The 23,420-nt window shown below is 34.7% G+C and overlaps 1 protein-coding gene across 1 annotated transcript in view; it reads left to right on the top strand.

Moving 5' to 3' along the window:
- LOC136039367 (uncharacterized) overlaps window positions 1–22,541 on the top strand; it is a 28,035-nt gene extending 5,494 nt beyond the window's left edge. Inside the window, exon 2 of the mRNA XM_065723036.1 lies at window positions 19,351–22,541. Coding sequence (XP_065579108.1) covers window positions 19,351–22,405 — 3,055 coding nt within the window. The 3' untranslated portion in view covers window positions 22,406–22,541. The remainder of the gene's footprint in view (window positions 1–19,350) is intronic.
- The last annotated feature ends 879 nt before the right edge of the window (window positions 22,542–23,420 follow it).

Below are 23,420 nucleotides of genomic sequence, written 5' to 3'. Positions count from 1 at the left end.
TAAAAGTAAGCACCTGACGACAAATTTAACAAATAACGGTATGTGCTTTAAGTCTCCGCACAATAAGTCCGCATAATAGAATAACTGCAGAAAGTTTCTACAATGATCAGAATCCAGTCAAAATCAACAAAATCAAATCAAATCGTCAGAACCATATTGTCGAAATCCTAGGCACAAAAAGAAAATACCTTCAACAAGTGATGCACTTGAACAATGCCTGAAAAGAAGTATTCATCTGTTAAGTATTTGGATTATAGCTAATGCACGGATGGTATCGCCTGAATATCAGTTAAATCATGTATAAGTCTGAAAAATATGGTAAACTGGCTCCCAAATGTACCATGTTGTGTTGTGCTGAAAACATTTTACGTCTTAAAACAAAACTAAGTATATATCTGGCTTAAATGTTCACAGCAGAAATTTGATCGAAATAGCTGGCTTTAGCCACCACCATCGCCAAGGGTTATATTTGACCCCTCTCTATCTGAAATGCGCAAACCTACATATGCCGATTGCGCAATGGCTTAACCTGATCTAAAAATATCCATTTCTATAGATGATCCTCCTCTCCATAAAGATATGGCTTACTCACTCCCCCCCCACCTCCAGTCGAAATTGCCTGATATTTTTGTCAGTTAAAGGGGCTATCCAATATACGTTTAAATTATAAGCTCATGCTCACCTGATATCTATCTCAATTTCCTTTTTTTTTTAGTCACCCTTCCTCTTCTGAGAACCCTTAGTACCTTGAACTTATTGCTAATAGATATAGGTTAACATCTATATAAAATATTTGATGGAATGTGCTGTTCATTTGATGTCCACAGCATGTTGTGGGATTTCTTTCCCCATCCTTCCCTTAATTTTTTTTCTTTTTAAACAAGTGTCATTGAATTTCACAGACTTTACTTATCGTTTGATATTCAACATGTAACATTAAATGCTATTCTGTTTTGGTCTCTTTTTTACGACCACCCCATCTTTACAAACCGTCTCAAGAACAGGAGTGCCGATTCAGAGGGGGACAGATGAGCAATTGCCCCCTTGATGTTTTTTGTCTCTCCTCCCTAGATGTCAAAAAATTCGTGTTTTTGGTATTTTCCGTGAAAAAAATATTGCTCCCCCCTGGACATTGAAAAACATCTCCCTATATTTTCATGAATTGGCCCCCGACACGAGCGGCTAACCATTGTCCCCATGGACCGAGTATATTTTTCAGAGACTGTTCAATAAGACAAAATCAAAAATTAAACTAACACCCTAGCATGATATAACCGATGATGATTAAATAGGTAAACAGATAATCACGCTATTTAAATGGGAAGGTAAAACTCATAGACTTACATTTTTATGTTTTTATTGTCCTATATAATGAGGTTAGCGAAATATAAGGGTTTACGTATGTTTTGATAGTTCAAATGCGGGAATAGGTGTGGAAATTAATCAAATTAGGTAATATTGGGGTTTGTTTTCCCTCTGAAATATGGAATTTTGCAACAAGTCTACATCTGTAACTTGGACCAACAGGACCAGGGAGGTCGTTTGGGAGGGGGGCAAGGGGGTTGTTGTCTCCCACCCAGTAATTAAGAAAAAATATTATACAGCCCATGCCCCTTGACCATCCGGATATGGGCCTCTCTTGCTCCCCCATTAAAAATGCTGGGGATTTTCCCCTGTAAAGCACAAGATATTTGTGTCAACGGATTCATTAGTTTTAGAGCTATCCGTTCACCTAGCCAGAAAACTTGACGTCTTACGTTAAAATTTTAAAACTGAAGAATTGTAGAAAATCGTATTTCAAAAACCAGGACAGGGAACGCAAACCTTAAGTAACAAAAAAAACAAAAAAAAAAAAAACTAACAGAGTAGTTTCATTTATCTAGGTACCGCTTACAAGTAAGCATGATAGGTGCAGTTAAGATATAAAAGGAGAATAGCTAAGGAGACGTATGGTGTTTTTTCTTTTAGAAATAAGGTTTTAAACAGTAGGATCATAAGTTAGATACTAAGTAGTAAGTTAGATAATAAGAAATTGGAAGCAACGTTAATGATAGCGGTCAAGTATGGCCCTGAAGCGTGGGTGCTTCGAAAAGTTAACGAACGTGTGCCAAAGATTTTTCAGAGGAATTGGCTAAGGGAAGGTGCTCGTTTGAACGACGATATATCAGACAATTAGCTGAAGTAAAAATGTTGTTCGGTTCATTTCTATGGGACTTGAAACAAAAAGGGAATGAAACAAAAGTTAAGACGAATAGGACATGTATACGGATGAAGGATGATGAGCTACTAGAAATAGTCCTTTTGGGCGATTCGGGCAAGGTCCAAATGAAAAGCTGATCGTCCTTAAATACTGCGGAAAAGGGTCATCAGAAATTGTTTTTATGAAGTACTAGATTCTTCATGGGAAGGAGTAAAGAGCGAATCCCTGAGCAGAGTGGGTTAGAGAAGTAGCGTGTATAGTTATTGATCCCAGGCGGCTTCCTTTTCCTTTTTCTTTGAAGGCAACTTTTACATTTTCGATAAGATATCAAGAACATTAATGAAATTAAATATATTGGTAGTATAATTGCAAAATAAGCAAACACTGCAATCGCGTCCCGTTGATCAAGATAAGTAAGCAAGCCTTATTGAAACAGACGCAAAATATTGTTTTTTTTTTTTAAAATGGAACTGTTTACTCTACCACAGTCTTGACCAGAATATCAATAGATAGTTTTGACTCGATATGAGTCAATCCCTCGTCCTGTTGCCACCAAAAGGGATAGAAGACGTGTTTTGCTATGCCAATGCATAGACAGAGAACAAGTAGAAGAATGGGATTATTTGTGTTTACAAATTTACTCATTTGTATAGCCAAAGGAGAAGATTCACCCAGTCAAAAGTATTAGAAAATAATATAAAATATATTTCGATGGGAAAAACAGCTTCCCTTGATGTACACGACGGCATAACTCTGTCGCCAAGTGTACTTTTTCTTACAAGGAATATTGTACGGCTTTCATATTCCCTTTCAATATTTTAAAGGAGATCACAGCCCTAGTGTTTAGGGAATACTCAAATTTGTTTACGAAACCAATGTTTATGGCACTTGGTATTAACCAAGTGACAAATAGCGATCGCAAATTCTGTCGGTCTGTCTGTCTGTCCCAGTTTTACTAGTTTAGGCACTTCCAGATAAGTTAGGACGATGAAATTTGGCAGGCGTATCAGGGACTAGACCAAACTAAATCAGAAATAGTCGTTTCTCAGATTTGACCATCTGAGGGGGAGTGGGGGGACGGTTAATTCGGAAAAATTAGAAAAAATGAGGTATTTTAAATTACGAATGGGTGATCGGATCTTAATGAAATTTGATATTTAGAAAGCTATCGTGTCTCAGAGCTTTTATTTTAAATCCCGACCGGATCCGGTGACATAGAGGGGAAAAATCTTGGAAAATGCTTAGAGTGGAGGGATCAAGATGAAACTTGGTGGGAAAAATAATCACAAGTCCTAGATACGTAGCTGACATAACCGAATCGGATCCACTCTCTTTGGGGGAGTTGGGGGGGGGGGGGGGGGTTAATTTGGAAAAATGAGAAAAAATGAGGTATTTGTAACTTACGAACGGTTGATCAGATCTTAATGAAATTTAATATTTGGAAGGATCTTGTGCTTCAGAGCTCTTATTTTAAATTCCGACCAGATCTGATGACATTGGTGGGACTTGGAGGGGAAACCGGAAATCTTGGAAACCGGGAAAATTGCGGTATATTCATCTTACGAATGGGTGATCAGATCTTAAAGAAACTTGATATATAGAAAGATTTTACGTCTCAGATGCTTCGTTTTCAATTCGAATTGGATCCAAGAACATATGGGGTTGGAGGAGGGAAACAGAAATCTTGGAAAACGGAAATCTTGAAAAACGCTTAGAGTGGAGAGATCGGGATGAAACTTGATGGGAAGAATAAGCAAAAGTTCTAGATTCGTGATTGATACAACTGGAACGGATCCGCTCTCTTTGGGGGAGTTGGGGGGTTGTTAATTCGGAAAAATTTAGGTATTTTTAACTTAAGAACGGGTGACCGGATCTTAATGAAATTTGATATTTAGAAGGAACTCATGCCTCAGAGCTCTTATTTTAAATTCCGACCAGATCTGGTGACATTTGTGGACTTGGAGGGGGAAGCCGGAAATCTTGGAAAACGCTTATAGTGGAGAGATCGGGATGAAACTTGATGGGTAGAATAAGCAAATGTCGTAGATATATGATTGACCTAACTGGACTGGATCCGCTCTCTGCGGGGAAGTTAGGGGGGGGGGTCCAGTGCTTTGGCGAGTTTGGTGCTTCTGGACGAGCTAGAACGATGAACATTGGTAGGCGTGTCAGGGACCTGCACAAATTGACTTGATAAAGTCGTTTTCTCCAATTCGATCATCTAGGGGCTGAAGGGAGAGGAAAAATTAGAAAAAATGAGGTATTTTTAATTTACGAGTGGGTAATCGGATCTTAATGAATTTTGATATTTAGAAAGACCTCGTGTCTCAGAGCTCTTATCTTAAATCCCGACCGACATTAAGCCTCTGATTTTCTTTTAAAGCAATCTATTGATTCTTATAATTTTGCTAGAGCTCATACCATATGAGCTCATACCATATGAGCTCTTGGTTCTTGGCTCTTCCGGCCTCGTCACAAGTGCTATATGAGCTCTTAGCTCTTGTTTTCTTATCAGTTTCCATACCGTTGGAAATGCGTATAAGGAAAGCATGATAAACCTCAGTGTACAGCTTATAGGAGAAGCAAAATGTGTTGTCACAAATATATTGATATTAAAACAAAAACGGGTACTTCCGTATTATAGTGACCACATCAAAGAAGTGAAGTTGGGCTAATCCTATAAAATATACCAAAATATGATGAAATTATTATATTTTAGTAACAAAGCTACTAAATATAATAATTTGGGAATTATGGGAATAAGAGAATTTTGGGAGGTAGGCCAGCCAGAACACATTATATTATATACCTAACCATCTCCACATATTAAATAAATAAAGACGAAGACCACACTGCCTTTCCATCACAACCACCAAAAACAAGAAGAATAGGGAATTTCTCAAGACAGTGGGAAACAAATTAGAATGAATCTTTCGGCCCATGTCCAAGGGCCGTCCTCAGCAATATAAATAAGAAAAAACAACTTACAAGAGGATAAAATCAATAAAACTAAAATGAACAGTTTTTCAAAACAGTCCCAGCATCCTTACTTCAGCGAAGTTCAACCAGGACTGATAAATAAATTGGGATGAAACGAGGCAATTCATTGAAATGAAAGAAAATGATTTAAAAACACATTTTTAATGCCAGCCTAGCTTTTTTCGCTGCTGATCTCATAGGTCTATTTGTGACAGGTTCATAGGGCCGAAATATTCATTCTAATTTGTTTCCCACTGTCTTGCGAAATTCCCTATTGTTCTTCTTGTTTTTGGTGGTTGATATATTAAATATTTAATTAAAATATACCTGCAAAGTAGTTTATTTTGCTCAATCTACGCTAATCATTTCCGAGTGGACACAGAAATCCGGTTTCATTACAGATCAAGAACGAAGTGTGGTCGCTATAACTTGTAAGTACTCAAAAATGATACAAATTCTAAAAAGCTCATTGAAGCTTCCAGTCTTGGAGATCCTAGTAAATAAAAAAAACTTCAGAAAAAAAAAGTGGTTCCCCTTTGAAAGACATATCCTAGACTTCATAATTGGTGCGCATGAGCCATCCGAAGTCGTAAGGTTTTTTCCACAGTTTCCCCAAATTTGATGTACCCAAGCTATTTTTGCATAAAGCTAACTTCATACTATTTTGAAGGGTCCCTCCCCAATAAATCCTTCGCACATCAATAGTTATAATTAGAGAATGTTTTATTTTTTAAACAAATGTTAGTGTGCTAGGAACAATAGAAATATTTCCAATAGCATCCAAAAAGCGGAAATCACAGTTCTGCGCAGTTACGGCGCATTGCCATTCAGCAGATCGGTGAAATCGTGAATATTTTTAATTTAAAAAATAGAAATAAGAATCTCAGTGAGATTCTAAAATACTATTGTTTGTGATGACATTTCTATCACAATAAATTAGAATTTGGATGGCGTTAACATAGTTTTGATTGAGCTTATTAGTAAACCACACAAGTTAATTTCATGTAGGAACTTTGAGGTTTAAACTGGATGTATTTTGGCAACCATCCCGAAGAAAGCGAAAGTGTTATTTTTGGAAATCAATGAAATGAATCCGTTTTTGTCTCTGGCTTAGCCCCAAGCGAAAGTGGTAAAACCGCTTTCTCTGGTCTAAAGGGCGACAATGTTGGACCGCAGTTCAATAATGTGACCTTTGAATTATGCAGTATATTACCGTCAATTGTTTTTCTAGATGCCATCATAGTCAAAATTTCTTTTGTTAGACGAACACCACCCTGTGTGGTGAATACCAGAAAATCGGTATGTCATCCAAGTCGTTAACTCAAGGTTGTCAGAACGTCCCTCGAGTTTACAGTTAATTATTGTATATGTAAAATAATGATAACAATATTGGAGTGTAATTTTTTTTCTTTTTTTGCCGTATTGCTTACAAATAGAACGGATTTGCAAAACGAAAGCACCTCACGTTACTTTAAGGAGAGGTTGAAAATTTTGCCGTAGGTGTACAACACTTTGAGTGTCCAACCCTGCATCCATCCCCTCCATACAGTTTTGCATTCATACATCTTGCACTATCTATAAAACCAGCGCTCATGAAATAAAATCATAGGCTATCCATTGATCTCCAATTTATTTGTTCGGCCTTATCACTTGCCCAAGGGAAAAAAAATCAGCAAATCGCGAAGAATTGCTAGTCAAGCGAAAAAAAAACCATTGGTCACAAGCATAATAAGCTTATGTGGTCATTGTCTCTTCCTCTTGTTTGTAATTGTTTCTTCGTATATAAAAGGTCAAGATTAGCTGTATCTTGTTTTAAGATTTTTAACGGGAATATTAACTCCAATCAGTTACCAATTTGATAGTATGACACGGTATCAGACGTTATATATCATTAGTAAATATAGGCCATTAGTTCCAAGACTATGGAAGTAAAATCGATAAATATGAAAGGAAGATTCTTGTCAGCATAATCAAGGAAAGCAATTTTTTTCGTAAGATGGTTTTGATGAAACAGGAGCAGAAAAAATTAAAATGAGAATTTAAAGTAATTTTTTGAGCGACCAAACTTAAATTTTTTATTTTGTATTTAAAAAGCATTTTTGAAGACTTTAGCACCCATTAAAGTACAACTAGACACCGAAGAAAGATAATCACAATAGAAATGAATATTAAGAGGGTCAACTTAACACTTCTCAAAATTATTGATGGATCACAAAGGTGACAATCCTGATAATCCTAAAATTCTTTCTCTTTGTCTTTTTTATTTTCAAAAAACAGCACTCTCTCTCTCTCTCTCTCTCTCTCTCTCTCTCTCTCTCTCTCTCTCTCTCTCTCTCTCCGTGTCTCTCATTCACATTTCAAGTCAGTCACATTTTAAATCGCTTCAAATGTGAAACATTAAACTCGAATATAAATAAGATGTACCATTTGGCAAGTGATTTTTTGGCGATTTTTTGCCCATGCTAGTTGCAACCTTGCCCTAACTAAATTTATTTATGGAATTTGTTCGAGAATTATAATATTATTAGTTCATTTTATGTCAGAACTTTACCGTTTTTTTTTTTACCATTATCCACAGATGTTCCTAAAAACTTAAATTCTGACCAGTTTTTTTCCAACAAAGTAAATTTATTGGTTATTAACTATATTTTAATTACTATTTCTATTGCAAAACAACGGATGACATAAATTTTTGCTTCACTATAAAACTGGTAGTAAAAAAAGAACTAAAATTTTAATTCCTGCTGTTTATTATTAGCATTGTAATTAAGCGACGACTTTAATGTTATGTATCATTTCAAAGACGAACTTAATAAAAATATGGTTAATAATCATTAGTGATGAACAACATTGGAGCACATATGTTACTTTTGATACGAAGAAAATTGATCCTGAAAGGGAAAATCGTAATTCTAAAGAAGTGTAACTTTTCCTGTACAAAGTCCTATTGTTGGTAATTATATTATTTTTCAATGAACTTGTCTATATAAGACAAACGACACATGTCACTATTTCACGGTCACGAAGAAAAATCGTGAGTAAAAAATACCACATGTGTTGATGTTTTCATCAATTCTTAGACGAAAGAGAAACATTAGACATTGAAATCTTCTTTTACCGCGTAATATATAAATAATGCAACTGATTTTGTCAATTAGAACAATAAAAATTCCTATGTCACTTCAAGAACAAAACATTCTAGCCAATTATTGAAATTTTACTTCCAAAATTGGAATTCTGGCAGCACGGGAATTTCAATTCTTAGTATTTCCACCTCCTTCCTTTCTAGGTTTAAAAACATGAGTAGAAATATATATATATATATATATATATATATATATATATATATATATATATATATATATATATATATATATATATATATATATAATTATAGATCCTGAATTAATAATATAATAATATTATATATATATATATATATATATATATATATATATATATATATATATATAATATATAAAATATTATTATATTATTAATTCAGGATCTATAATTATATATATATATATATATATATATATATATATATATATATATATATATATATATATATATATATATATATATATATATATATAATTATAGATCCTGAATTAATAATATAATAATATTATATATATATATATATATATATATATATATATATATATATATATATATATATATATATATATATATATATATATATATATCACTCCTCATTGTTGCTATTCATTTCGCTTGCGAATATGGATGCCGTTTGATCCTGAACTATGTTGCAGTGTTTTTTTTTTTTTGTTTTTTTTTTGTTATGAATCTATTAGTTGAATAAATTGATTATGTGACTGATAGCCCGACATTTTTGATAGACACAGAATGACAGAGCCTTTATGTCTTAGATCAATCATGGTATAACATGACAATCCCCACATTCCTTACTCTCATAACGTAGATCATCTGATCGTTTGTTGCAACTAACTTGGACACCCCTCCCAAAATAAATTAGTGTACATGTCTGGGATGGCATATACGGTCTTTTAGAACGAAAATCATAGCAAACTTTTCTTTATCTACACAATAATTATTTAAAAAGCACTTTTTTGATGAAAGAAAAACAATACAATTTCAATTAATTCCTAATGATTTAATCGAGCTTAACCCCAAACGCAGAACGCTAACCTAATTATGATAGTAGGATGTACATGCCTAAGTTACTGGAATTTACCCAAAAATTTTTGTTTTTTATTCCATCCTGTAGATGAGGCTATGAAGAACATTTTTAAGAGCACTTGACCGCGGCGCAATCTAGTTGATTACTTAAAGAGCATACTAGAACTTCAAATTTCCTATTCAAAGGAGCTTTCTTCCCACATTCTAAGACAATGTATTGGTACTTTACCCCCTTAAAAAATGGAAGGGGGAAAATCCAAGCAAAATCTCAGGAAGTTTTAAATTTTTGATGGTAGAAAATGGTTCTACGCCCACAGACACGTTGAATTTGATCGTATAGTTTTCATTAAATTCCCCCTCCGTTTCTAAAGTCATACACATGGTCTTATGCCAGTTATTTTTCGTAACTTAGAACTAAAATCACCTGACATATTTTGAATGTGAATAAGAAGTAAGTTCTATTGATGCACTTGAAAAATGAACTGACGAAAAACAAGATTTTAAAAAGATTATGTTACCGTGACTGTCTGAAAAATGTCGTCATTCACCGGTGAATGTCCTAAATACTTTTTTTTTCTCTTTGGATTTATTCACCGTTGCCAGTCAACTTTTTCAATTTAATGCCAAGTTTGATGATAACAGGTTAAGTTAAGCTTTTAACCAATTTCTATTATTACAACCAAATTTAACCTAACCTAACAAAAATCTGACCTAACTTCAACCTTTACCAGCATAGCTTGCATAAAACTGAAAAGGCTGACTCGCAAAGCTAATAGAATCCAAGCAGAGAAAAAGGAATTTCGGACATTCACTGATGAATGTCGGCATTAACCAGTTTCGGACATTCACGGTAACAAATAAACAGAGCGAACTTAATAATGAAAACAAAATAAAATTATGCTACATATAAGAAGGCTAAACTGTACACAAAAGTTTAACCAATGCTTTTAAATTTTGATTGCTTAAACAGAATGCTGGTGAAACTAGACAAGTCCTTTCGTTCTCATAGCATTGTGATAAAAAGTCAAACTTTTCTTAACATTGCTCTTTTGTTCAAGCACTCATTGATGAAACATTGAGATAAAAAGTCAAACTTAAGCGAAAAGATCGGGAGGTCAAGAAGGACATCAGCCCTCGTGATATCCAAGATAATCTCTCTCCGTTCTAATTTTTAAATCCACTCTTTACATCATTTGAGATTCTTTCAAGTTATTTTCTATTTGCTTTAATTCCACATTCATGATTATCCTAAAAGAGGATATATTCCTCTAATAAAAGGGCAGATAGGCAGTACATATCCCCCTTCTCTCCATTTATCTGAAGGATCTCACGCGTAATTGTAAACACTTGAGCTTAAAACACATTTAACCCCCTCCCCCTTGTAAGTCACAGGAAGGTTTAATCAATAGTTTGGATTAAAAGAAACTGTGGCAACCAAATAAATAAATGAGCACGCATTTGTGATCATTTTTCTAAGGAAGAATACTAATCTTAATTATTTTTTCTTTTTAATTTATCTGCTCTAGGGTTCTCTTGGTTTTCTAAAATTTGATACAATAACTTTCGTCAGGATACCCTCCTCCCCCATTAAATCTTTGGGGATGTTTCCCCGTTTTCTTCTAATTAGCCACAGTTTCACACGCGAAACTTTGAACTTGACGATGGTTACTTATTGAGAGCCAGCATAAAATTACAAATATCAATAATAAACGCAAAAAATAGAAGATTTTGTTATGAATACTAACTAAGTACCGTACATACTTTTGATTTAATAAACAGGAATTTCTAGCTTCTTTATTATATTAAAGTCCTCTAACTCAAACCACTTGCATGCTATGGCCTCATCGAAAAGCTAAATACCAGAAAACAAGAGCCCTCTTTAAAACATCAAGAGCCAGTTTACTCAAGATTTTCAATGAATCCTCCTTCAATGAGACCCAAAAACGCTTTTTTAAGCTGGTCAAATAAATTTTTCTGGGAAAATTCGGCGTAGGCCTATTTTAATGACACTATCTTGAGCGCGGGTAAGATTTGACGGCGCGAAAAAATTAAAACAAAATACCTAAGACTGATGCTTGAGACGTTTGGGCATCAAAATGTACCTTTGAGGCATCTCCACCGCATTTTGCCTACAAAATGACCAACCGCCACTCTTACAATAGCTGACGAGCGCTTACCATCACTGTATATAAGTTTATAATAATACACATTAAATCAGTTTAGTTAAATGGAGCTTTAGAAAATGTGTTCATATGCATTTTGTTACGCTTTTACCCATAAACGAAACAAAGAAGCAATTCAGCTTATTTTTAGTGATATTTGAGTGAAATGACTCAATTGAAGACTTATTTGGGGATTTAATAACACCAACAAGAGCTAAAAATCAATCAATCAATAAGGCAAATGTGCAATTTTTAGCACTGCACAAGCTACCTTTGTTCATCCATGAAACCAACCTAACAAATCAATGTCTAAACAGGTGGCAAGAAGTCACAAAAATTTTCACTTTCAATAAAGAGAACAAAGATCTCAGATCTGTTTCATGGTTCAGCAGTACAGTTTGCAAACTGTTCGCCAAACTGTGAGCCCACACCCACGTAATTGAGCATAAAAGTTCCAGATTTTCAGGGTTACGTCGGTAGTACTGGCTTAAAAATAAATTTGTCATTTAATGTCAAATAAACAAAGCATTTAGGAAAAGACAGAGACTATTATTAAAGTTGAGTGAAATAGAAACGTCAAGAAGTGTACAGGGCTGAGAAAATAAATGGATTGAGGACTGAGAAAATAAAATTCAGACGAATTTAGCACTCAAGTTTGCCACAAAAACGACCCAGAAACATTTCTGAGATAGCTTCGTGTCAATAATGCAGAATAATAAACTGCAGAATTTCAAATTTTTGAAAAAATGATTTGCAAGATGAGTAGATCTCTTTGGTGGATCTTTTATCTATCGTCTTTGAAAAGGTTGATTTACTAAATAAAAGGCAGGGGAGATGAAATGGCTGCTTTCTGAGTACGTCATGTTCAAAGAGCCCCTACACATAATTTTATGCACTCTTAAATTGAGTTAATTACCACTAGCTCAAACTAATTAAATAGTTTGAAAGTTTAGGCTTCTTTTATAAGTTTCAGACTATTACCAAAGTGTTCAACGCATTTCTAATATACTTATAATTCCATTACAATCATACTAACTAAAAAGTTGCACGTGTCAATTGAAAAACTGCGGGATTTGCACACGTTCAACAATACAATCTATGCATCGTCATTCCAGTATCAGAATGTTTTTTTCGCAACTATTGTTCAAATTTTTGAGAGGTTATCACGGTTGCAGCAGTAGGTGCAACCTAGTAAAGAGCAAAAAAACACATAGTAACCAAAAGTTAAAAAACGCGTTTTGAAAAAAAAAACTGCCTTGTAAAAAAAAATTGCCATCTGACATGATCCAGGAATGGAAACTATTATTTCGGTTCGTCTTAAAAGTAAAAGTTTATTGCGAAAAGAAGTTTATAGTGATTTAAAAGAAAAGCCTCAAACCACTCGAAAATGGCGTTAGATAAAAATGAAAAGCATATCATTCGAATCAGTATGGTCAAAAATCTAATGCAGGAAAATTACAGTCCCCCTCCTTGAACAACAAGGAAAATCACTTTTGTGCATCGGTAGCAATGATGTGTCTCCCGTTTTTTTTTTCAACAGGCCTAGTGGCCTACCATAACATCATAGTGAGATGCTTAATGGCTCATTCAAAAGCTATTTCTCATATTTACGTGCTTTTTATAAATTCCACCATCTGCAAGTGCCATATAGCACTAAAAATGGCACTTTGTGTGTCATTTCTCACTAGCAGACTACCAGAACATCGTAGATAGATCTTTTATAGCTCATATAAAAGATGTTGCTCACATCTGCGTCCTTCAGATGAATTCCACCATCAGCCAGTGCCAAATGGGACTAAAACGGCACCTTTGGTGCCGTGTTTCAAAAGGAAAAGCTGGGACTTTTGGGCAAGCAGAACTTACAAGAGTGATATTTGATGACTGATTTGGTTCAAGGTTCAAGGCACATATACGTGCTTTTTATATCAATTTTACCATTCGTAAGTGCGATATAGCACTGATACAAACACTTTTGGTGCCACTTCTTAAGTATAAAAGCTCTGAAGTACAAAACAGGTGCTATTGTAAAAGTTATGTTTCAGAACCCTTAACTGGTGGTTTACAAGAACCCCTCCTGTACACTCCCCCTCCTAGCTCCCTTGGTAAGTTTCATAAATCTTCTGCTCAACAATAAGCAACTGAAACATTATCAGGCTACCACACCATAGTAGATTGATGTTTAATTGCTCAATTAGAAGCTATTGGTTATATTTGCTAGATTTTTAAAAATACTACCATCTATTAGAATTCGCAGATTTCAATGTTAACTAGTTTTTGGGGAAAATTTGCAATGAACTCTTTGTCATGGTTGAAGCACTAGCTGCAACCTTGTAAAGAGCGAACCACAGCCCATAGTAACTAAAATAAAAAAATGTTAAAATGGTCCTTTTTCCCTTTTTTTATGCCTAGCGGGTTACTAGAACGTCATAGACAGATGCTTAAGAGCTAATTTAAAAGTTATTTCTCAATTGTGCGTAGTTTATAAAAATTCTGCCGTCTACAAGTGCCGTATGGCACGAAGAAAGGCACTTTTTGTGCCATTTCTCGAGGGGTGGTGCTAGCGCGCTACCAGAACATCTTAGATAGATTTTGACAGCTCATATAAAAAATATTGCTCATATCCACGTTCTTCCTATAAATTCCACCATCTGCAAGTTTCAAACGGCACTAAAAAAGGCACTTTTGGTGCCATGTCTTAAAGGAAAACCCTGGGTCTAGTGGGCTACCAGGACTTTTTAGAGTGATGTTTAATGGCTCATTTGAAAGCTTTTGCTCATATCTACGTGCTTTTTGTCAATTCTACCATTCGTAAGTGAGATATAGCACTGGAAACAGCACTTTTGGTACCACTTCTTAAGTGGAAAATCTCGGAAGCATAAAACAGTATCATTGTGATAATTATGGTCCAAAACCTTTAACTTGAAGTTTGCAAGAACACTTACCACGAATTCCTCCTCCAGGCCCCCTTAATAAGCTACGCATTTAAAGTCCTACAAACATCTATGTATTAAATTATATTATTAGAGGCGCGGTTCTGTTAGTATATCACTGGACTTCAAATTAGATTATAGTGCGTTTGATTCCAGCTTGAATCTTTTTTCATCATGGGTTTACTTAGACTCGTTTTAAACCTATTACTCATATATATGTGTTTATTATCAATTTTACTGGCGGTAATTGAGGGCAAGGGACGTTCTTGTCCCTTGGGACAAGGGATTTTGCTCCTGCCTAGGTTTTGAAAAACACCGTTGTTTAGTCATTTCATTGGAACAGGCACTTTTTTCATTTAAAAAAATAGTGGAAACAACCGAAAGTGCACTTTGTGGGAATATGCTATCAAGTCAAATTTATAAAATACGATTAGGTATAAATATAAGCTTTCAAATGAGCCCTTAAACAGCTGTCTTTCGTTACGGTAGCCGTCTAGTTTCTGATAGTCAGTAGGTGATTTGTAAATCCTTGTCTTCATTATGCCTTTTTCAGGCGAAGTCGGCCGAGTAAAAACAGCTTTTTGCTCATCGAAAAACAAACGTTCCTGAAAAACATGTATTGTTTTGTGAAGTATGGATAATGAACTTTATATTATAGACTGAAAGTTTTTCGTAGCTGTCAAGGTTGTTTACAGTATTTTCTAGAAGTGTCTTATCCCCCCTAGATCGGTGATGATTAGAAATATTAAAAATAAGTTTTCAACTGAAACTAAGGAGTAACATTAAAACTTAAAACGAACATATATTATTCCGTATAAATAAAAAAGACCATGGCAGCGTTTCTCTACATTAAATATTAATCAAAAACGAACAAAGATTAATTAAAAAAAAAGTTTTCCCGAGGGAAGTAAAGAGCGAAGTTGAAACTTAAAACGGACAAAATTATTTCTTTAAATTGTATATAATATACATCAATAAAACTAGTACAAATAAACCAACTAATTATGTTTCCCTGTGATTTTAGGATTATAGAAAACTAGCGCTTTACTGAAAACACATAATAATATAGGAGTTTTGGTACAGTAAAAGCAAATCAATTAAGGACACTTTTTACAGAACAAAAATATTATCAATTCCAAGGATCAATCCCTTTTATGATAGAGCAACAATTTATTTTAGGTTTGTTGCTTTTTTTACGTTTAATTTGGTATCACCTCTGCGCAATGGCTCAGTTCAATGACTGGCTATCGTTTTGGTTCTAAAAAGGACATGTCATGAAGAGTTTTTACACAAGTTCGAAGTAAAGCCATCTTGATAGTATCAGGACTATAGACTAGCTTTAAAATTTGTATCATAGCTTGAAATTCACTGTTGCATCGAGAGGAATAATCGGACTTCCAGATTTCATATTATACCTTATTTGATCTTCATTTCAAGTAATACTAAAGCATATTTCTTACAATTTAAGACTGTATATTACTCACTATTGGTATTGTAACTGGGGAGACCAAAATGCTAACTGGTAAATTAATCCAATATTTCTATATGCTGTTTAATTACTTCGCGGTTATTAAATTTTCTTTTTAATTGTATACTGAAAATTACTGATGTCACAACTGGTGTAAGACTACGGAAAGCTTTATAGATTCGTTTATTGTTGTCAGGCCACATACTCACTTTTGACCCCAAATCAATATTCCTGTTTTTTATACTTGACTTTTGTCTTTTCAGTAAAGTGTTAGTTTTCTATAATCCTAAAAGCATAGGGAAACATAATTGGTTGGTTTATTTGTACTAGTTCTATTGGAATATATTAGATAGGCTGTGAAGTAATAGTTTTTGTCCGTTTTAAGTTTCAACTTCGCTCTTTACTTCCCTCAGAAAAACTTTGTTTTTGAAATTAATTTGAAAAACCGTAAGAACGTAAATAATTTTTTTTTTAACTGAAAGTAAGGAGCGACATTAAAACTTAAAGCGAACAGGAATTATTCCGTATATTAGGGTGCTGCTCCCCCCTTAAAAGATTAAAAGATTAAAAGATCATTAAGTGTTGCTTCTGCATTAAATTTAAATTAAAAACGGGCAAAGATTAATTTAAAAAACAAGGTTTTTTGAGAGAAGCAAAGAGCGAATTTGAAACTTAAAACGAACAAAAATTATTGCTTCGCAGTCTATATAACATATATCAATACAACTAGCACAAATAAACCAAATAATCATATTTCCCTATGTTTGTAGGATAATAGAAAACTAGCGCTTTGCGGATGCGGATTCAGTGCAGACTGATCTGGGTGCCCAAGAACCCACTTGAGTTTTATTATCAGAAGATAATTTCAAAATTGAACATATGCTCTAAAAACCTTCAGTTTTTAATGCAGAAGTAATAACGGTGGCATTTGGGGCTGGTTTTGGATGGAGAAGAGCTTCAGTCTCTTAGGGGTGATTTCTGATCTTTATAAGTTCTTTCTTATTCTTCAAGGTTTATCCTCCCTCTGAAACGTGCGATTCTGTGCCAAGCCGACAGCTATAACTTGTACCATAGAACAATATACTTATTAGTGGTGGTTCTGGCTACTCTTACGTCCGGGGAAAAATCTTTATTATTATCCCCCTCTCAGTCTCCCAAATGGTTTTCAGGCTAAATTTTAACAAGTTTTTAAATTTATTCTTTAAATTATTTAATTATAATTAATTGTTTTAACTCAATTATTGTTATTTAATTAATTTTTAGCTGATTTCTATTTTATAAATTTATTGATTATTTTAATTTACTAACTGGGCCCTCTACATTGTTTTAATAAAAATAAATTAACAAAATTGTGAAATGCTTATAATTCATTTGAATGTTTGTTCCCTAAAATTTCTGCGCCCGGGACAAGTTCCACCTCTGTGCTTCCCCTAAAACTGCCTCTGACACTTATATCTTCAGTTTGTTAGTTTCAGATCTGTCCTTTCACCAAGCCAGAAATACGGTACCGCTTACACTTTTGCTTAGAGATCTAAACTTGCTTAGAAACATGAAGGTTTTCCTCCTTTTAAAGATTTTTAGCTAATTTCCAACATATTTCTCAATTTAAAGAGTACAAAGGAAAAAAGAGGAAATATAATAAAATAAAAAATAAATAAAAAAGCAGAGAAAAACGAGGGTAGTATCAGACAGTGGAACAACCAGTTTTTCATTTATTCTATTTTCTCTTCTTTGTTTCATATGTCGTGTGTAGCCAGTGTGGTCTTAGAATGTATTTAGTGCAAAGCAAATTTTTGAAACTGAATTATTTATGTGGATATAACCGAATCTCAGGAACAGAATGACAGGAAGATACTTTTCTTATGTTGAAAAATTAAAACCTCAGAACTGTAGAAAATAACATACTAAAAACCTGAACAGGGGACACAAACTTTAATATAGAAAAGATGAGAACCATTCACTGTATGCCATCCAAAGAGAACCATTTAATTTATAGATTAAATAGAGAATTGAGAGTTGAAGAAGGTCACACCTTGAGGTATCAATTCACAAACGTCATATTTTGGAAATTTTTCATTTCTGAGAATGCTTCTTCGGGTTTGTCATCAAGACTGATTCATACTCATGAAAAGTATTTTCCCTCCCCCGCTTAAAATAATACTTGAAATCCCTCGGTATTACCACAGCAATATAAGAAACAAAAACTTCTCAATCAGCCACTGGCCAATGTTGATAAATCCTGACCTTGAGAAATTCCGTTTTTCATTGGAAGATTATACAACGAAAATCCTAAAACCTGTTTTACCACAAAGTAAGAATTCCAATACAGGCCTTGTTACAACTTTGCAACTTTACAAAAAGGAACTCTTACTAATTATAAAAGAAGTATCAGTCTTTAACCATCTTTTGTCCGTCTGAACTATCGGAAAAATTAAACGAATATGGTCAAAAGATGTCTGTCGAACCAATATATTGTCTTAATCCTACAGGTGTCTAAATTAAATATAGACTTCAAAAACAAACCCAAACGTGCACGTAATCTTCCAGGCCATACAATTACTCTTTCATCAAAAATTTACTCTGGGCAATGGACATTATTCATTGTTTAGCTGACCTAAAACAAAGTTATATTTTTTCCAGCAAAAAATTTGGCCTCTAGTTGTTTTGAGCATTTATGAGTAATATTATATTAATATATGCCTTCCAACATGACAAACTCTTATAGTTCATGATTTGGCAAATGGGACTGAAACTTTTAGTATAAAATACGCATTTCACAATTTTGTTTCATAATTTGACCAAGAGTGACACAGGGATGTATTTAGGGAGAAGAAGGGCCCAACATCCCCTAAAATTCTAGAATTTCCCATAATTTTTGGGCCCTTCTTATTCAAATTTTAATTTTTTTTTTCATTTTTATTATTTTCTTTATTACTTCATCCTTAAGTGTACACAATATTCTTTATTGCGGTTTATAAGTCGCTAATGTCTCATAGTAGTTGTTTTCACTGTTGTATCTGTGTTTTTTTGCGAATTATATCCACAGTCCAATCATTCAATAAATTACATTCATTTATCCCATATGTGACGAGGAAACTATAAATTCCAAAATCATTATTCTTTTGTGTCCACCAGCCTTTCTATAAGCGCTTTCGCAGCCTTAGTTGCAGTCATTACATAGCTTATATTAAAATTCATTAAATAAGTGCCAGGAAAAAGAAGACAGAATCTTCGAGTTTAAATATCTAATTAAATACTAATCTAGATATAGAAGCATATTAGAAAAGAAAATACAGGATGAAAAACTTTTGGCTTTAAAGTAGTGAATACTGGTCAGATTTTTGTTTTGATTTGAAGCACGCGGTCTTATTTCTCCAGTAATGACTTTATCAAGAAATTAAACATGAAACAAACATATTAAATATACGTTTTCTTTTTTAGGTTCACAATGAAACTGTTTATCATATTCGCAATTTGTTACGTAGCCTCCGGTCAAGTAAAGAGGCTGCATGTGGGTGCGACTCTCAACGGATTGGAAGAGCCCCGACAAAGGCGACTATTGCAAGAGGCTGATGAGCCAGAAATAATAACTGTTCCACGACCAGGTGAAGAATTTGTTTTTATATCCGCCGGAAATAATCAGAAACGAGGCCGATTTTTAGAAGAGTCTAAGAAAAAACATCATCAATCAGTTTCGCTATTCCAAGCACCATCATCAGTTGAAACAGGGTTTAAAGGAGTTGATTTAAGTTCTAATATTGCTAAAACAGAACTGAAATCAGAAGCTTCGGAGCAGATTTCGATCAAGCCTCACTCAGTGTCACTGTTCGAAGCCCCAGAATCCTTCGACGCTGGGTCTAGAGGAATCGATGAAAGTGTTGACATTATCAAAAGAGAAGCAATAAAAGAAGATTCCACTACCATTAAAGGGCCAATTTCTTCACGTACAGTTGTAAAAACTAGTCCCAATGGAAAAGAATACGAATATGAATACCTTTATTATTATGATGACTCTGAGGAGGAAAGTGAAGAAGAATATGAAGATGTAGAAGAAAAACAAACAACAACAACAACGTCAGAATCTCCCACAACTCGCCCGAAAAGGGTCCGCGGTAAAACCACCACAGAACCTACTTCTGAAAATGCTCCAAAGGTTTCTAATTCTAGAGGACAATTATTTGTGCAACAGCAATCAATTTTAAATAAATCCCCTATAACAAACTTACGAGATAACTCAATCGCTCGTGCTATCAAAACAGAACCAAAAATCGAAAAATCCTTTGAAACTTCTTCCGAAGAAATAGATTTAAACAAAGATACTTTCAAAAAACTATCAGTTGATATAGAAAATGAAAATAGCGAGTTCAAAGAAGAAGAAATCAATATGGAAATTCTGGGCGATAGTCTTAAGCAGAACCAAGCAACCGTACAAGGGATTAACGATGAAGCAGTTAAAGTAAGCCTCAATAGAGAAGACGCCATACAAAAAACTCAACAAGATTCAAGCACTATCAATATTATTTTAAAAAATGATGAAACGACAGAAACACAAATGCGTGTATTACAACAAGAAGATGCAAATGATAAGAAAACGGAAGAACTGAATGTTTCCAACAATGATGAAAGTAGAGAAGACCTTATAGATGAGGAACAACATACTGCAGTAGAGGATGCAGAAATCGCTCACTCGGCGCAAGCTCAAGTTGAAAAGGCACATGAAGATCCACACGATATTAAACCAATGATTATTCACGCTGAAATGATGAATGAAGACGAGTTCAAGAAAAAACAAAAGCAGGAAGAGCACGAAAATACTGAACCCACAATAAAGCCTTTCGATCTAGAAAACGACATAGCCAAGCCTACTTCGTCAACACCAGATGAAATGTCAGAAGTTATTCCCACAGAAGCACCTGAATTTGAAAGAATACTTCCTGGGACACGTTTCCCTGCCAGAATACAGGCTAAGATAGAGATGATGACAAAAAACGCAGACGAGATAATTAGAGAAGGATCCGCTGATCAGGAAAAGGAACAGGATAGTAATGGACCTGACGTCCAGTCTTCTCAGAATAGGGAGATTGATGACCAAAATGAAGAGCTCAAGAAAGAAATTGACGGAATAGAAAGAGAAGCATCTTTATCTGACGATGAAAACCTAGTCGAGACCAGTACTGAGAATCAGAGCATAGAAAAAGACGAGACTTTGGGCGACGGTTTGCCCAATAAAGAAATTGAAGGTAGCGACGCTAGTGACCAGGATGTAAATGAAATTGTTGCAAAAGCTGAAAAGACAATACTTGAAACTAGCAAAGAAGCGATCCAATCTAACAGAATAAATGATTCTCGAGCTATTCACAACCTTCTAGTTATTTCTCAAGCACTAAATAACGAAAAAGATGAATCTTCTTCGGAAAAGGAAGTAAAGGATGATCATAAATCATCTGAGGCAACTGAGAAGACTCGACAATCCGAAACTAGAACTCCACCTCCAATAATACAAACCACATCTGATTCTGATGCTACGGAAGCCACAGCAGAAACAACAACTACAAAAACCAAACGAACTAGATTTGGTGGTATCAGAACAAGAGCTCCATTTTTCATTTCTAGAAGTACAACAAGACAAGCAGATATCCCACAAACTGAAGGCGAGGAAACAAGTACAACGACTCGTGCTCTTACAACAAGGTTCAATCGTTTCGGAAGCAGAAGAAAACCAACAAGGACACCAACCAGAACCGAAAACGTTTTTGTAGTTGAAAGTAGGGACGACCAAAGTGAGAGTACAACCCAGAGCGCACTAATTGAGCAAACAAAGCAGACACGAGGAAGGTTTCGACCTAATCTGTTTCGTGGCGAACAAAGAAGAAGAAAGCCAATATCTGGTGACGCAGAAAGTGTTACAGTCCCTATCACTTTCGAAATTAAGCGTCAACGACCAATTTTGCCCACAAGAAGCCAAGCCAGGGTCAGTCCATTAAGTAGACGCCAAAAGACTACTACAACAACAGAAGTTATTGATCTACTAGCTGAAATGGAAGCCACAGAATCACCCGAAGAATCAATAACACTTTTTGAATTAAAAGAGGAGAATGAAATAATAAAAACATCAGCTGCACCCAATGTAATACATGAGGAAGTTCAAGAAGAAATAACTCTTAGACCGCTTAGAAGAAGACCCAGCATTCCCGTCGGCGAAAGACCCAGGAAACCAAATATAAGTCCAGTAGCAGCTCGACGACTTTCCATTTTAGGGAGGCGACGTACTACGACAACATCACCGGAACTATCTGAGGAAGAGGAAGGTAATGAAAGTAAAATTGAGGATGTTGAAAAAGAAGAGGTAGTTGAGCACGAAAGTGAACATCACCATGAGCCCGAACTTGAAGAATCTGAACCTGAACCTGTTCCTGAAACAACTACACAGGCAACAAGGCTTTCGATTTTAGAAAGGAACAAATTGAGACGTTTTAGGGCAAAATCAACTTTGTAGATAATTCTATGGAGATCGAAACCCAGTGTTTGATAAGAATATTTATTTATTTTTTTATTTGGAAGTCACCATGTCTATTTTTATGCGCTAAATGTAGTAAGTCAGCTACAAAAATTGAATAAATAAATGCAACTTATACGTTCTAAGTATTTCCATAAGCTAAGCTTGATTTCTGTAGGAAGCAAAATATCTAGCTGGGTGAGTTATTTGACCACGAGATGCTGTAGGTACAGTTCAAGAAGGGAACGGTGCAATTTTAGGCAGGGAGAGGATGGGTCCACCAAATTTAACTCTTGGATTAATAATTGAAAAATGTTTGAATCATTAGACCCCTTTAGTCTTCAGCTTAAATGATTACGAACAGAGACTTAATTCAGCTAATAAAAGAGCTATAGTGAAGGTCCTACCTTAGTATAAGCACTAGATAACCACATTAAAGCAATTAATGCTATTTCTAAGAATAATATTTATGCGGTTAAGATAAGAAGTGAGATTAGTAGTGGATCCAGAATGAAATCAAGAATTAAGCAGGGGTGTGTCCTATTCCCGTTTACAGGAATTTGTTTGACGAACTCTACCCCGAGGAACACAGCAAAGACTACGGGAGAGCATGGTATCAAAGGGGAAAATAAAATTATCCTAGACTTAGATTATACAGACGATTTGACTGTCCTAGAGTTATGTGTATCCTAAAGTGATGAATATGCTAGTAGGAATTAGTGAATTTCGCTTCAAAAACGTTTGGAGAAAACGAAAATAGGTCTTTGAAATAATATTATAATATAACAAGCCAAGATAATGACAGTTCTCATGTATGGCTCTGCAACGTGGGCACTTTGAAAGGCAGAGGAAGATTTGTTAACTTTTTGCAAGAGGAATTGTCTAAAGATAGTTTCAGATATACGTTTGACTGATTGTATATCAAACAATAAATTGTACAAAAAGTATAGTTCGATCCCACGTTCTAGGATTATAAAGAAAAAACGTTAAGAAGGCTAGGTCACGTTTTACAGGT

This window comes from Artemia franciscana, chromosome 19 (genome assembly GCF_032884065.1).
Source record: "Artemia franciscana chromosome 19, ASM3288406v1, whole genome shotgun sequence".
Taxonomy (NCBI): domain Eukaryota; kingdom Metazoa; phylum Arthropoda; class Branchiopoda; order Anostraca; family Artemiidae; genus Artemia; species Artemia franciscana.
The sequence above is the reverse complement of the archived record's forward strand: the minus strand, read 5'-3'. Positions and strand labels throughout refer to the sequence as shown.